The sequence below is a fragment of the Manis javanica genome, chromosome 2 (assembly GCF_040802235.1).
Source record: "Manis javanica isolate MJ-LG chromosome 2, MJ_LKY, whole genome shotgun sequence".
NCBI classification, from domain to species: Eukaryota; Metazoa; Chordata; class Mammalia; order Pholidota; family Manidae; genus Manis; species Manis javanica.
Window position 1 is genome coordinate 69,547,930 of NC_133157.1, and position 16,135 is coordinate 69,564,064.

Below are 16,135 nucleotides of genomic sequence, written 5' to 3' on the forward strand. Positions count from 1 at the left end.
ATTGTGGGGCATCCTCTTCCCTGAGATCATGAGTTGTTGCTGTTCTTTTAATATTACATTGTGATATTCTACTGGTCCTATAATTACTTTTTGTACATTTTTTTAATGGCTTTTCCATGATGCCTTGTGTCTTTGACAAGGAATTGTATGACACTCAGTAACCAGAAGATATAGAAGAAAATTCTTGGAATTTAAATTTTCCCCAAGAACAAACCTATCATGATGCAAATTATAAGTCCAACTTTTCTCCACTCTCCAGCCCAACTTCATCTTAAGTTTGTCCTCTGAAAAGGGTGGCTGAGGGGCTGTACTGCTACAGGCTCACAGAAAGAAGGAAGCATGCACCTTCCCATTAGCACTGGCCCATGTTCAGCTTTTCAATGAATCTGTGTTTGTGGTCGTGGTAAACCTTAATCTGCATTGCATTCTGAAACAAAGGAATATCAAAAGGCAGGAAGCTATAGCTTAGTAAATATTAACAGCGAGTGCAGAAACAGCCATTTCATAAGCCTTACACATACCGCCATCCTGCAGATATAAGTGGTAAGGTCGCCATTTCATAACCACCCCTGCCCATTCCTTCTGCATTACTCCAACATCTGCGCCCAGTAGCACTCTGCCTTTCAAGATAAATGACACTGTGTTGGCAAGCAGTCTCCACTTCAGCGAAATTAGAAGAAGAGAGCCCCATGGCTTCTAAATGCCTCCAGGTAAATAGGACTCCAGACTCTAATGTCCATGGAAGTTAATATATTGCAAAATTCTCCCAGACAGAACTTAAGCTGGTAGAACGGCTTTAGGGCTGTGGGAACACTCATGAACAGCCTCGCTGATGTTAGGTGATAACACTGTGTTTCCCTGTGATTTTGCACCTCAGTTCTCTGGCTGCAAATGAGAAAGCAGAGAGTAATTACTGCTTGTTAATCTTTAATTAGTGGTGTGAAACATGTATAGTGCTAGAAATGTTTGCCTGGAATTTGGGACATGTAAGGATCCTTCTGGAAATTTTATTTAAAAACACCTAGATCTGGTAACTTGCCATTTGTTGCTTTATTTCAGATTTGTGTCAGAAATGCTCCAAAAGAATGTAAGTAAACTTGTTCCCAGCTTGTTTTTGGAGGATTTATCATTAGTTGTTTGGTAGAGATTAGTCTGTGTGCATTTGGCTTATTCTGTACATGCAGAAGTATTTTTCTCGAACCTTAAATTGTTTTCACAGTGGACCCATCAGTGCAGCTCAGTAGGTGAGTCATTTTTTTTTTTTTGCTTTCTCACTGGTTTTCCCTTCCTCTCCTCTGGGACCTTCTAGTTTCCTAGGACTCATCTCTGAGGAGGTTGGGGAGGGCTTCCTGGATGTGGCCATCTCTGTGATAACTAGAAGATGTGGCATGATATGTTAGCTATGTCCTCATTGGCTCTGGCCTCTTGTATACCCTGCTCTGGTCTGGGACCCAGGTGGCATGCAGCTCTGCTGCCCCAGTCAGAGGTAGCCTTGGTCCGTGTATGTGGGTGTGCCACATGGCCCACAGGCACTCGGCCAGACAGCCCTGGAGTTGGTGAGCCTATGGAGGCAGCGCTTTGTTGCCCCTACCCCCTGCAGGTTGGTCCGTGGCTCCATCATGCAATTGCTTAGATTGGTGAGCTAGACCCCTTCCCTTACTGTCTCTTGAGGTTTGATTGGAAACCAGAGTGAAGCTCAGTGTCTTTCAATCCAATCCTGGGAGACTTAAGTGGAGCTTTGTGGTTTCTTATTCTCACCACCCCTCTATGCGTCCTCCTCTTCTGCTTGGCCCTTCACCTCGGGTGACCTCAGAGCAGCTACACAGGCCTCCGGGAGGCCAGGGCCAGCACACTTCCCCAAGAGGTGGAAGGGCCACCACCCGGCTTTCAGTCTCCCCAGCGCTCACCTTCAAAACTTCTGCCTCCTACTTCTCACAAAGGCAGCACACCTGGGCTTGTCTGAGCCTTCGTGGGGGCGCCCGTCATTTGGGGCAGCCTCTTCTTCCACTGAACTCAGTGCTACAGAATAGACTGTCTTTTGTGTTCAACCGTGAGCTGTTTCCATGAAGCCCAGCATTTCCACCCACTTTAGAATGGCGACTGTTCCCCCAGATAAGACGTAGTCAACTTGCTACACATTTTTGGAATATGCTACACATTCATGATATCCAATTATATTTTATTTTTTCCAGTATTCTCGAGTGAAGCCCATCGTGACACCACGGTTTTCCCTTTCCTGCACTGAGACTTTGTTGGCTGAACTCGGAAACATTGCAAAGACCCATGATTTGCACATTCAGGTGGGCATATTTCCCTCCTGTTTGACCTGCAGGACGTCTCAGTGCCTAAATTCTAGCTGTAATCTCCAGTTCTTCTACTGAGATCTCCTAGAGAGATAGTATCATAGGACAGGAAGGACCCTGCAGAGGTCACTTGAATCCAAGTCCTTAATTTTTCACACAAGGAACCTGACGTTCCTTTATGCTCAGTCTTCTCTGGTCCGCGTGGGGAGAGAGATGAGGTCAGAACCAGCCAAGCCAGACTGATGGCAGACTGCTTTCCTGTTCTCTGGAGGATACATTAATGACTTTTTTTCCTTCTTTTCTTTTATTTGATACTTTCTCACTGTTCAAGTCCTTCATTTTTGGAGGCACCACCTATTATTTGAAAAGCAAAAAGAGCCTAATTTCCACCTTACAAAAATGCATTTCAAAGCCCTTTTGTTCTGAGTTTCTTAATTTAAAATCGGGAACAAAAAAAAGTATATCGTACTTTGTCATTAAGTGGTTGCAATTTAGCGGTAAAACACTTTTTAAATCTTCCAGCTAGGTTAAAATTGGGAGTTGGGAGCTCCCCATTCCCCATCCAGGCTTCATTATGCACTAAAATTTTCCTCTGAATAGTTGACAATTTTATAACAAAGGGCAAGTTAGGAGAATGGCAACATATTGATTTTTTATCATTTTGTAGGGTGGAGGGAATATTTTAAAAGATTTTCTTGTTAGGTCTGATTAGCTAGTCTCATATTCCCCTCCCCCACTTTTTTGGGGTGTGTGTGATATCTGAATTTTTGATTCAATCCCACACAGTTGCAGGGGAGGAACAAGTTTTTCTCGACCTTCTTAGGGGTCTCTGGCTGGATCTGAAAACTAAACTGACAAACAGAGATTAACAGGAGAAAAGCATACAAATGTATTTGAGTATCATGACATGGGAGCCTTAATAAAGAAGACCCAGAAGAAAGGAAACATTAGTGTTTTTATCCTGGGTTTGGTGGTGAGGGCACAGATGTACAAAGATGTGATAGCTGAGGAGTACGAGGTAAGTGTAGTCAGCTGGGGGCTGCTTTTTGGATTTGTCTGAGCATCCCTTCATCTTCAGAGGTAAGGATGCTCCTGTCCTCTGGGGGTGGGGCGGGCATCCCTCCAGGAACAGTTTCACAGTTTGTTTCAGGGAGGAGGGGTGCCCTTCCCACTTCTGCTCTTTCCTCAGACTCCTTCACCTTCAAAGAGTCAGTGTGCCAAAGTGCCCTATTTTGGGGTACTGAAACCCATTGATACACAACAAATCAGATATATCTTGGCCAGGGTGTGTGTGTGTGTATGTATGTGTGTGTGTGTGCACGCGTGTGCACACATTTAACCAAATTGACCAAAATGACCTGAATCGTCAGGTGTCCCTTCTTCTTTCCTGATGCCCTGTGTTTCTTCAGTGGCCTGGATTTCCTCAAGGCTGGAGATAAAGCCCATCCTCTAGTTGGAATACTCTGTATTTAGAACATTGCTGTTTTTTCTTTGATTCATTGTGTATGCATGCTCTCCCTCATGGAGGGAGGGAAAGCACTGTCAGTCTTGGAAGTGGTAACTTGCTCTTGAGTTATTTCCTGTAATTATACTCATCACCAGTTGGATGATTTTTTTTTAGGCTAGGGGTTGGGATGGTTACACTGAAGTGTTATCTCAGAAACCCTTTATGCCCCCTCAGGTCCTGTGGTGCCCTGGAGAAAGGCCGTTGCAGGAGCCTGGACTCCCTGTTTTGCACATGGATTCTTATGGGCCCTTGGTGGAACTGCAGGGTTTTCTAGCTTAATTGTTTCAAAGTGTTTTCTGTAGAATAATTCATTCTGGAAGCTGACAAAGAAAACGGACTGGGAATAGGGTCCCAGAATCCCCTCCTGCTTCATCCTGAGAGGCAACTTGTTTATGCCTTTTACATATAGGATTTCTATAAATTTTTATATGAATAACATATCCAAAGTTAAAAGATTTTGGAAATCACTCATTTGGCCCATCCCTTTTATTTGAGAGATGAGAAAATGGAGTCACAAAGAAAAACACTGACTTTCCCTAAGACATATAACTGGGGTCAGAACTTGGACTAAAATTAATTTCTCTTTATTCAAATTCTGGTTTTCTTAGAAGTGAACCATACAATCTGTGCTTTTGATGGCCTCTGCACTGTTTTATTAAACAACCAACACTAGAAGACATAGGTTGCTACAAAAACTAGGCTCTTGACTCTCTTCAAGGAGAACTTTTTATTTTTATTTGTTCTTGCTATAGGTTGGAATTTGAAAAGGCTTTGTTGAGAACATTACATGGGCTAGCTTTAGGGCTAGAATAGTACGTGTTCATGTAGATGCATACTAATAGTTTCTTTGGCAGGTATATGTCTATATATGATATATAAATTGTTTTAAATAAAACATATGTACAATCTTCATTGTCTTTCTATGTGGTCCCTTACAGAAGCAAGTAGAAATCATACATATAATTTTAGGGTAGGAAATACAGTTTCTAATGGTGTTTTACATTAAAAATTTGAAAATATTGTTTCTTTTCCTGTAGAGTCATATAAGTGAAAATTCTGATGAAGTTAATGCAGTGAAAACCTTATACCCCAGTTATAAAAACTACACAGATGTGTATGATAAGAACAATCTTCTAACAAATAAGGTAAGTTGCATATCATGACATAATCTGTGCAAAGTAGGGCATGTTTATCTAAATTTTAAAATCTCAGGAGTGATCTTCAGACTTCTATGACATGCATGTATTTCCTAAATTAGAGTAAAGCTCAGAGCATGCATATGCCTGGGTGTAAAGTTAAAAATGGGCCTAAAGTTTTATCCCAGTAAATAAATCTGAAGGCTTGCTTCTTTGAGGGTGGAAATGTCATTTGGTCCAAGAACATTCTATCAGTATCTATTAGAATGTAGATGTGCATTCCTTTGAGTTAGCAGATGGACCTAAAGGTCCGTTTTGTAAGGAATATGAACAGGGATGTTAATTACATGTAAAAGTTTAAAAATGGCTACCAGTCTAATTATAAAACATATATAATTAGAATTTTATCCAATATTTACAAAGAATGAAGTGTACAGGCTGACAAGGAAGGAAATTTGTACAATATTGTTAGATGTATGTGTATATACACACACTCAGACATATATATATATATTGTATGTTCACTTAAAAAAATTGTAAGACACACATTTAATGTTAAAAGTGACCTTCCTAAGGAAGAGAGAAAGACTTTTTTCTTTTTCTTTTTAAATTATCTGAGATTGCTTTTTTAAAAAAAGAGTGTGTATTACTCTTATAAATAAACAATTTTAAATTAATTAAAATTAATATGATAGAGGAAAGACTTCATTACAACAATATACCCCTTGTCCTGTGCTTTAAAGGAATGTATGACCTGCAGAGAGTTTAAATAGTGCAGCAAATAAATTCTCAGGGACCAGGAATGGAGATCTGAGTGTGACTAATTTGAAAGGTTAATACTGTGCATAGATCTTGTAAATGCTATGCCATAATTTTCTTCCTCTTCTACATATATTTCCATGTGATTAATATATTAACCTTCAATTTGCATGTTCATTTTATCGGCACAAAGGTTGGGAAATTTTTATTTTAATAATAATTCTGTGGTCACTGAACGATGCCTCCCAAAGGGAAAAGCTCTTTAGATAGCAGGTTTTGTACTGAGGGAAAAAGGATTTTGAAAGAGTAAGGTCTTATTCAGGAATATGTACAAATATTACCAGGACTAAAAATTAAGAGAAGTCTCATATGTGTGCAGTACCTGTCTCCTTAGGTCAATTTTACCTTCTGAATTAATGCTTATAAGATACTAGATTTCCTAATTTTTATGTAAATGTGATCATAGGTGATAAAAGAAATAAAGCTTATTTGGTTATATGTGTCAAGATCATTGGTGCCTCTATTTAAGTAGGAGCAAAAATAAAGTACAGCTTTCCAGGATCACTCCCACAGATTACATGTGCTGAGAAAGAAAAGCTTACTTCTACAATGTTCTGATTGGAACTGCAACAAGCAGAGCCCCACCAGTCGCTCTCCATGAAGACTCAGAAAAGAAAATAGTACAGTTATTTCTAAAGGGGAAATGAAGAAACAACAGTATTTTTGAACTGGGTAGACATCTTATGCTTTTGGTCATCTGGACCAACCCTCATTATTTTGTAGATCAAAAAAAGAAAAAAATTAGATGCGCTAATTTGCTAAGATTTGTGTAAGCCAATGTATTTACAGGCCTTTTTTGAGCTGTAATATGTACACAGTGAGTTTATAAATGCAGGTAATAATAAATGTTCCTGTGAAGATGGTAGCAGAGAAGTCGCAGCTGTTCTCTGTAGCTAGTGTAGCTGACGGTGAGTGGGGGTAACCTTTGCATTCTTAAGGTGGTAAACTCCACATCAGACATTCTTCTCTCCAGACAGTGATGGCACATGGCTGCTACCTCTCGGCGGAAGAACTGGATGTATTCAGGGAACGAGGAGCATCCATCTCACATTGTCCCAATTCTAACTTATCGTAAGTAGGCACTATTGATTGGTGGGTTATAAACATTTGGGTTGCATATGTGCAGCCAAGTACCTCTGTGTTCTTAGTCCTTATCCAGGCTCGCTGTTGTTTGATGGAGATGGGAACTAGATTGATGGGCAGACGCTTACGCATGCTGAGATATGCACTTCTTGCAGGGTATGCATTTGAAGAGTGCTACATTTCTTAAAACTTCTGAGTTTGCACAAAACAGGACAATAGGAAATACAACAGAAGGAGTTTAAAACCAACAACGTTCAGAATTTACAGGCAAGGACCTGAGGGAAGCTAAGCATATGCTGGCCAGGTAGTCCAGGGGGTGGGCACTGCCTTTGTATGCTCTGGCTGCAGGGGAGGGTGCAGCGCTACTATATGCTAGCACACTACGGGAATCTGTCACCCTGCTGGATCTGCTAGCATGCCAGTGTGCACAGGAGGGGCTGTGTCTTATTGTAATTCCCCAGGATGCAAAGCTTTATTTACAACTGGTTCTTAACCTTTGAAGGTTATGCATCCACAAGGGAATCAGATGAAAGTTATGGCCTATATCTTTAGAAAAATACAACATAGATAGAAAAATGTTGCATCTAATTTCAGGGACTTTGTAGATCTTATGGTGTTGATTCATGGATACTAGATTAAGAATCCATGCTCCAGGACTGAACAGAGAAAGGAGCCGTCATTTCTGGTGCTGGCTGACCCAGAGCAGAGCTCCTCCCGCTTAGAGGCAGGTTAGGGTAGATCATTCATATATTCATTCAATAAATTTATTTAGCTTCTGCTGGATTTTAGTTTTTTTGTGCATTGATTTGTATCCTGTCTTGTTTTGAGTTCTTGTAGAAGCAGACCATGAGATGGGGATCTTTATACAAATAGTTTATTTGGGGGGGTGATTTCAGGAAACCCCTTTAGGGTATGACAGAGAAAGGAAGGAAACCAGTAAAGGGCACATCATTAAGCAAGTCACCACTCTGGGCTCCTGGAGCTTAATCCTTCTGGAAAACTCAGCGATCATGTACAAAACAGACCTCAACATCATCCCTGTCAAGGGGTGAGGAACCTGGGATAGTTACACCTAACCACTCATCAGTTATTTGTGGAGGGCTGTTATGGGTGAAAGTGCATTAATTCTCTGAAGCTCCTGAGCTTCCCCAAACAAGGGCAGAGCAGGCTGTGTCGGGGGAGCCGCTGGGCGGAGGTGGAGGTTCTGGTAGTTGGAAATCTAGGGACTTAGCCAGTGTCGGTGGATGTATGGGAGAGGCAGGAGGGCCATAGGCATGCACTTCTGGTGTGTTTGCAGCTCTTCAAGAGGCTCCTGGTTTTCAGATATAAAGTGGTCACCCATGACAGGGAATCTTGCCTATTGTACAGCTTAGTGACCATATTTGTGGTCTAGTGACCAGATAGGGGGAGGATTTGATAGCCCTGAGTTAATTACACACTATCTAAATTAAAAAATAATGCAGTTTTGCAAATTGGGTTTTGAAGTTAAATGTTATTTATGGATATGTTTCTATTTAAATAGTCACTGCTCTTCTTTCTTCAACAACTTTGATTTATTGCATGTTCATTGGGGTTTTGAAAACCATAGTTATGTGCATCTTTAGGCAGCCACTTTGACCTTTGCATTTTGTCAGACTTCTAAAGATTGCCTTAATTTCCTGTGTGCCATTAGAAAGGCAGCACATGCAACAAGCTCAGGGTTACAGGTCTGGAATTCAGCCCAGGAACCTTCCCTTCTAGTTGCTGCCGTCCTTGGCAGCACCGTCCGAGCTGTGAGGCCTGACTCACCAGCCCGCACCCCCTTTTCCAGATATATCCCCTTTCTTTGATTTTGCAAGTTGCTACTCATTCAGGGTTAGAAATTATTCCAGACAGAGAGAAAAAGCCGTACTTCATAATTTCTACTTCCTCCCATAGGAAGTTGAGTTGGTTAAAAAAATATTGAAGACGAGTAAGACTTTTGGACTAATTGTAAGGTTAACTTCCTCGTTCATTTTTCCTTTCAAATAATCCCCCTGCTTTCCCTTCTGACTCTTACAACTTTGTACTGTTCCTGAGATTAACCTTGACCCAAGGATTAAAGCTCCTTTATGACCCTTTATTACTCCAGGACTCAGAGGGCCTGGTTTGACTAATGTGTTTGTGTCAGCGTGAGAGTTGTTATGATGGGAAACACAATTTTGAGTGGTGCCACCATCATTATTGCTGGTGTCCTTTTTTCATCAGCACCACCTGGGTCTCCTTGTTCTGACTCTCTCCTCTCTCCACAGGATCAGCAGCGGCTTTCTCAATGTGCAAGAAGTCCTGAAACATGAAGTGAAAATAGGGCTGGGTACAGGTTAGTAGCTCGCCATTCAGAGCTGTGGCAAAATGGTCCGTTAAACATTTAACTTTCTAATGTGACTAATTTCCAGGTAACTTCCATGTAAAAAAAAAATTAGTTATATTATCTGGTAGTAATATCTTGAGCTAATTAAATAGTGGGATGGGAAGCAGTAAGAAGATGTATGTAAAGGGACAGTTTTGATGGCATTAACATCCTGAAAGCCATTATCCTTGTTTACTGTTCAGAGATGGGGCTCAAAAGGGTAAGTCCTTCAAAAGCGTTTTGGAGGCTATTTTAAAAGCTCTTTGATTTTTTCTCTTTTGTTTTGTCCTTCTGGCTAGGATTTAGTGGTTACAATTTGTGTGTGTTTAGTTTTCAGTAACTCTTGTCATCACAAATACTATCTCAAAAGAAAATGATCTGGCCTTGCCCTAGTGAGCACAGACTCGGTCTGGGCCAGCGTGGGGAGCTCTGAGCCGTCAGGAACTTGGTTTGCCTTTAAGCAGCTTCCACAGGCTGTCTCAGGTTTGCTGGGCCGAAGGATATTCTCCATGCTGATGAATTAGTGATGTCCCCTTGTGTGTCACAGTACATTTTAATTGTTTTTCCTGAGTGTGTTCAATGCTGCTCTGAAAAGGTGAGTTGGGCCCAAATGTCTAGGCATATCTGCTGTGAATCTCTTATTACTGTGTGTGAAAAATGAAACATTTTTTGAAAAAGGGTGTGGAGCATAGGGACTTATTTTGCATTCTTGATGTACCTTGTCTTCCTGAAATTTAAGAGCACCAGATAGGTACATGTTAACAATAATGGCTCTCATCATTTTCTGCAATAATTCAAGTCTCAGTTCCCTTCAAAGAAAAGCTGTCATGAATAAGAAAAAAATGGACAAGAGTTTTTGTTCCACACTATAGTCAGTTGATGAAAAATTTCACAGACATGTAAAAATCGGGTAGGTATACTTTCAAATTTTCTAGGATTTCGGTATCCATAATTTAAATTCATCATGTGACTTCTAGTTCTTGACCTGTGTTGTATAGGGATGGCCTAGAATGTTTAGGTAAAGCTCTCTGACGTTCCAGCTGTAAGACCTGGAACAAATAATCTTGATTTTTTGAAGCCTTCATTTCTTAATTTCTACAACAATAACAACAGTTATAACAATGTGTATCTTATAAGCTTGTTTGGAGCCTTAAATTTAAAAAATGTACAAGAAGTGGTTAGCACATACCTGGCATACTGTACTAGTCAATGAAGATTTGCTTAAAAGGGAAAGAGGGACATTGGTGTATTGACCAAATGTTTGATTAAATATGAAGTATTTGCTTATTAATTTGGAGAATGCTGTTGTATTTTACATAGTCTGTGTTGTAATAGCCACTCTACATTCCACTATTTCGTAAACATGACCTTTGTATAAAATCAATCTGCCCTTCCCCTGTAGACTTCCAAACATTATTTAACCTCTTACCATAGACAGAGAGCAGGTCAAAGAGTAGTTGATTCACAAGCGGAAGCAGATCTGGACTTTCTCAAGTTTTAAATAGGAAAAAGCGACATGAAGCTTAATGAAAATATTTCAAAATGAGAGAAAGTAGTAATAAACAGAATAAGAGGATGAGCATATCTCTGAAAAGATCTACGTCAGGATCCAAAAGAAAATTTCAGAAAATTGCCTTTATCCTTGGCCAAAGAGAAGACATGGCACAAATAGTCAAAAGTTGAAAAAAAAAACAGTCATGGCACTATGAAAAGGCCACAGGTTGTGCTGGAAAATGAAATTCTTAAAAGAAGAAAACAGAATTAAAAAATAGAATCATGTTGATGTTCATACACTGCTGAAGGGAAGGTACAAGGTACAACCACTTTGAAGAACTATTTGGCAGTTTCTTATAAAGTTGAATATATATCTATATATGATCCAGTGTTTCCAGATTGGGGTACTTACCCTAGAGATGAACACATACATTTGCAAAAAGAGTTGTACAAGAACATTTTGTAGCAGCTGTATTCTCAACAGCCTGAAACTGGAACCAGTCCAAAGACCTGCCAACAGGAAGATGGATGAGCAAACTGGGGCACAGTCACACAATAGAATACTACACAGCATTAAACAAAAGAACAAACTCCCGATGTATGCAAAATGTGGATAAATCTCAAAATCTTTTGTTAAGTGAAAAAAGCCAGGCATGAAAGAGCACACTCTGTATGATGTCATATGTATGACATCCAGGGACCAGGAGAGCTAACCTGTATTGGTAGGAATCAGAAAGTGGTTGCCAAGGGGTGGGGCTGGGGATGGAGAGAGAAGCTGGCTGGAAAGGGCCCCACGGGAACTTGCTGGAGTGATGGAAATGTTTAATATCTAGTTGTTATATATTTTTTGAAATTTAGTTAAGTGGCTATATACAATTATTATCATTCATCAAACTGGAAACCCGAATTGTGTGCATCTTATGACAACTTAATTTTGCCTCATTTAAAAAGCATCAACTGAAAGGACAAACCTTATAGGAAGCTATGAGAAGTGGAATTATTATTACAGAAAATTAAATCAGTAAGGTGGAGAAAAGAAATTGATCGAGGATCAGAGGGGATATTTGAGAATGGTCCCCATGGAGGGCAGAAAGCATAGCATGAACAGATGGAATTTTCCTGACCAAGGATCCAGAACAAATGGAACAGAAGCTGGGAAGGATAAATCTTTTCTGAGCATCAGAAAGAACTGTCTTTCCTATTGAAAGAACTTATCCTGTTCTAGGCTAAATCATAACTGAATATAGTATGGCAAAATATTTGAATTATGAAGAGAAAGAAGAAAAAGTCCTGGCAGGGAAAAGTTATCAATAAAACATACAAACCAATTTGGTGTCAGGTGTCTTTGCTGGTATGCAAAACACCAACAACAAGAAACAGTTTGAAGACAAAGTAGTTATTACTCAAGAACATTATTTTGGACCAGATTGTCCCTCATGTGTAAAGGCAACACAATGCTGAGAGGTACAGAGGTTTGGAAGATATTCTCCCCATGGACCCTTTCAAAAAATTATTTTTAAATCTGTTTATCCAGTAAGTGATGAGGCAGAATGAAAGGCCATGGTATAGGGAAGTAATGGTGCACTAGGATGTCAGGGAAGGCTGAAAGTTAAAATAGAAAAGGGACTTTTAAAAATTGCAATGGGGTTTTTAAGTGAAAACAAATTAAAAAATGTGTCTCAAGAGAATTGCACACTGTTAAAAATAATACCTTTAAAAAAATCTAGCACACTGTGAACCTTCAGCTACTTGAAAAAAACCAAAGTTCTAAGAAAAAACCACAATAAAAACATAAACATAAAAAAAGTGGTGGCATAAAGCAAAAAGGTATTTCCCTCTGGTTGGGAAGAAGGTCCTGGGATGTGAATACATTATATTTATTTTTGAAACTGAATGCCAGTTTGAGATTTGGTGTTACATATTCCTTATGTCATCTGAACACCTTTAACATTTTATGATTCATTTAAAAAATAATATATGCTCTGCCAGAAATAACTTCCCAAATACTGAAAGTTCCTCTATTTTGATTTTGTTGGAGAAAACCAAGAAGCTGTGCTTTATGTGCAAAGTTGAGAGGCTGATTGGGCAAATGGGAGCAAAATTATACATGTATAAAATTCCTTGTCTCAGGAAAAAGGGACATAGTGAATAACTAGAACACAGTAATCTGAAGGAAAAAGATATGGACAAAGTTTACATCAGCAAAACCTACAAGTTCATTTAAACAAACATACTTCCTGTGGACAATTTCCTGTCCTTCTTACTTGTTCATTGTTCCCAAAGCAACAGTTCTTTGATCAGCTTGTAGACTCCAGTCCAGTGATCACATTCCTCCTCAAAAATCCATTCTTTCCTTCCTAATTTCCCCTTCTCAGGTGCCAGGTGCATCGCTATAATCATTCCCATGGAAACCTCCTCATTTCCCACATCCCTCTCATTTTCTTTGTATCCTAAGAAAATTTGCAGAAGCCCAGTCCCCTTGGTTGTCTCAACCATTCCCCTTCTCAGTATTTACAGCTGATCTGCTGGAGGTTGTTGAAAAAAAAATTCTCTAGTGAGGTTTCATTTTAAATTTTGCTCTCAAATCCCACATGGCCCTCTGCACTACCTAAACAGACAATTACATTTCCCTACCAAGCAGCCTTTTCTCATTTCTTCTCAACTTGTACCCTCCTTACTTCAATCTGATGGCCTCATCTCTTAAGTCATTGAAAAAATGGAAACAATCAGAAATCCTTCCCTCGCCTTCCATCACCACATTACACATCTTCCTGCATCCGCTTGCACTCTCTCTTTCTTCTTTTTCTTGTTACAGCTAAAAAAAAGCAAAAACCAAAAAGTCTCTCCTCCAGTATAAGGCAAACCCCAAAATACCCTGAGGTGTGTTCTGTATTCTCTCCCTCTCCCAATATCTCAATAAATGAATTCCTTTGGCCACAGATCCTCCTGCAACATCATTGTCTCCTCCCTACTGGGTCATTCCTATCAACACACAAAACATTCTTTAGTAACTCCTGATCTTTTAAGAAAAGCAAAGAAAAAAACCTCACTCTTAATCAGACATCCTGTCTTGCTCCTGCCCGCCTTCCCATTCTCGTTCACAGCATAACTTCTTCAAGGTGGGTACGCACACTGCTACCACACTGGGGACACTTTCCATCCCTCCACCCACCTCAGACAGGCTACTTGCCCGGCCTGTCCTGCTAACTCTCCTTGTCTTTTCTCCTGGTCTCTTCCCACTGTGGTGTTTTCTGTAGCCAACCCCAAAGGACACCATTCTGTCCTATCACACTGGGCTTCTGAGCAGTATTCTCTACTTTGTCCAAACACTTCTACCTTGGATTCAGTGAACCCACTCTGTCTAGTTTCCCTTCTTCCTCCCTTTCTAGCTGTTCTCTGTCTTCTCTAAAAGCTCTTTCTCCTCCCTTTGACCATTCAAAAGCTTTCCTCCAGGCTCAGTCCTAGGCACTCTTCTGTGTTTACTTCTACTTCCTTCTTAGGAGACATCATCCCCAACCATGGCTTTACATGATTACAATATATGCAGATGACTTAATTTTTATATCCAGCCCAGACTCCTCTTTGAATTCCAAATCTGTATTTTTTATTGCTTACTTTCTCCTTCCTCTTTGATCCCCCTTCATTGAGCCCTCAAACTTCATTCTACCCCAAAACACACTTTAAGCCTAGTTCTCATAAATGGCTCTCCTTTTCAGAGAATTCTGTTCCTTAAAGTCAAGACTTGGTCTTTAGGACCTTCTCTCTCATTTCTCTGCATGTCTAAGCCAGCACACTGTCCAACCTCATGACTCCTTAATATCTTCTTAATCCACCTGCTTTTCCCATGTCAGCCACCACCAAGTGATGCAAGGTGCTATCCACACCCCAGCCTCATCTCCCGCTACTTTCTCCTCTCCACACTGGCTGTCTTTTAATGCCCTGTATGAATCAAACTCCCTTCTACCAATAGACCTTTGTTTGTTCTATTGCTCTGCCTGAAATGCCCTTTATGCCTCTCTTTACATGGCTGAGTTCTTCTCATTCCTGTTTTAGTTTACATGTTATTGCCTTAATGAGGTTTTCTCTGACTATGTATAAATGCGCTTTCCACCTCCATTTTCTCTAACACTAACTGAACACGATTTATAGTTAATATTTGGTTGTTTATCATACTTAAAAGGGAGAAGCTGAAAGCTTTTCCTTTAATATCGGGAACAAGACCAGGATGCCCACTTTCCCCACTTCTATTCAACATAGTTCTGGAGGTCCTAGCCACGGCAATCAGACAACACAAAGAAATAAAAGGCATCCAGCTTGGCAAGGAAGAAGTTAAACTGTCTTTGTTTGCAGGTGACATGATATTGTACATAAAAAAAACCCTAAAGAATCCATTCCAAAACTACTAGTTCTGATATATGAATTCAGCAACGTTGCAGGATACAAAATTAATACACAGAAACCTGTGGCATTCCTATACACTAACAATGAACTAGCAGAGAGAGAAATCAGGAAAACAATTCCATTCACAATTACATCAGAAAGAATAAAATACCTAGGAATAAACCTAACCAAGGAAGTGAAAGACCTATTCTCTGAAAACTACAGGACACTCATGAGAGAAATTAAAGAAGATATCAATAAATGGAAACACATCCCGTGCTCATGGATAGGAAGAATTAATATTGTCAAAATGGCCATCCTGCCTAAAGCAATCTACAGATTCAATACAATTCCTAATTAAAATACCAACATCATTCTTCAACGAACTAGAGAAAATCGTTCTAAAATTCATATGGAACCACAAAAGACCTTGAATAGCCAAAGCAATTCTGAGAAGGAAGAATAAAGCTGGGGGGATTATGCTCCCCAAGTTCAAGCTCTACTAGAAAGCCACAATAATCAAGACAATTTGGTACTGGCACAAGAATAGACCCATAGACTAATGGAACAGACTAGAGAGCCCTGATATAAATCCAATGATATGGTCAATTAATATATGATAAAGGAGCCATGGACATACAATGGGGAAATGACAGCCTCTTCAACAGTTGGTGTTGGCAAAACTGGACAGCTACATGCAAGAGAATGAAACTGGATTATTGTTTAACCCCATACACAAAAGTAAACTTGAAATGGATTAAAGACTTGAATGTAAGTCATGAAACCATAAAACTCTTAGAAGACAACATAGGAAAACATCTCCTGAATACAAGCATGAGCAATAGCTTCCTGAATGCATCTCCTTGAGCAAGGGAAACAAAAGCAAAAATGAACTCATGGGACTACATCAAACTAAAAAGTTTCTGTACGGCAAAGGACACCATCAACGGAACAAAAAGGCATCCTACAGTATGGGAGAATATATTTGTAAATGACATATCTGGCAAGGGGTTAACATCCAAAAATATATAAAGAACTTACACAT

At 39.8% G+C, this 16,135-nt stretch overlaps 1 protein-coding gene across 1 annotated transcript in view; it reads left to right on the forward strand.

The window, feature by feature from the left end:
- The window catches only part of GDA (guanine deaminase), a 73,745-nt gene that overhangs the window by 47,261 nt on the left and 10,349 nt on the right, over positions 1-16,135 (forward strand). Inside the window, exons 6-10 of the mRNA XM_036991295.2 lie at positions 1,060-1,087; positions 2,193-2,300; positions 4,848-4,955; positions 6,739-6,836; positions 9,119-9,186. Coding sequence (XP_036847190.2) covers positions 1,060-1,087; positions 2,193-2,300; positions 4,848-4,955; positions 6,739-6,836; positions 9,119-9,186 — 410 coding nt within the window. The remainder of the gene's footprint in view (positions 1-1,059; positions 1,088-2,192; positions 2,301-4,847; positions 4,956-6,738; positions 6,837-9,118; positions 9,187-16,135) is intronic.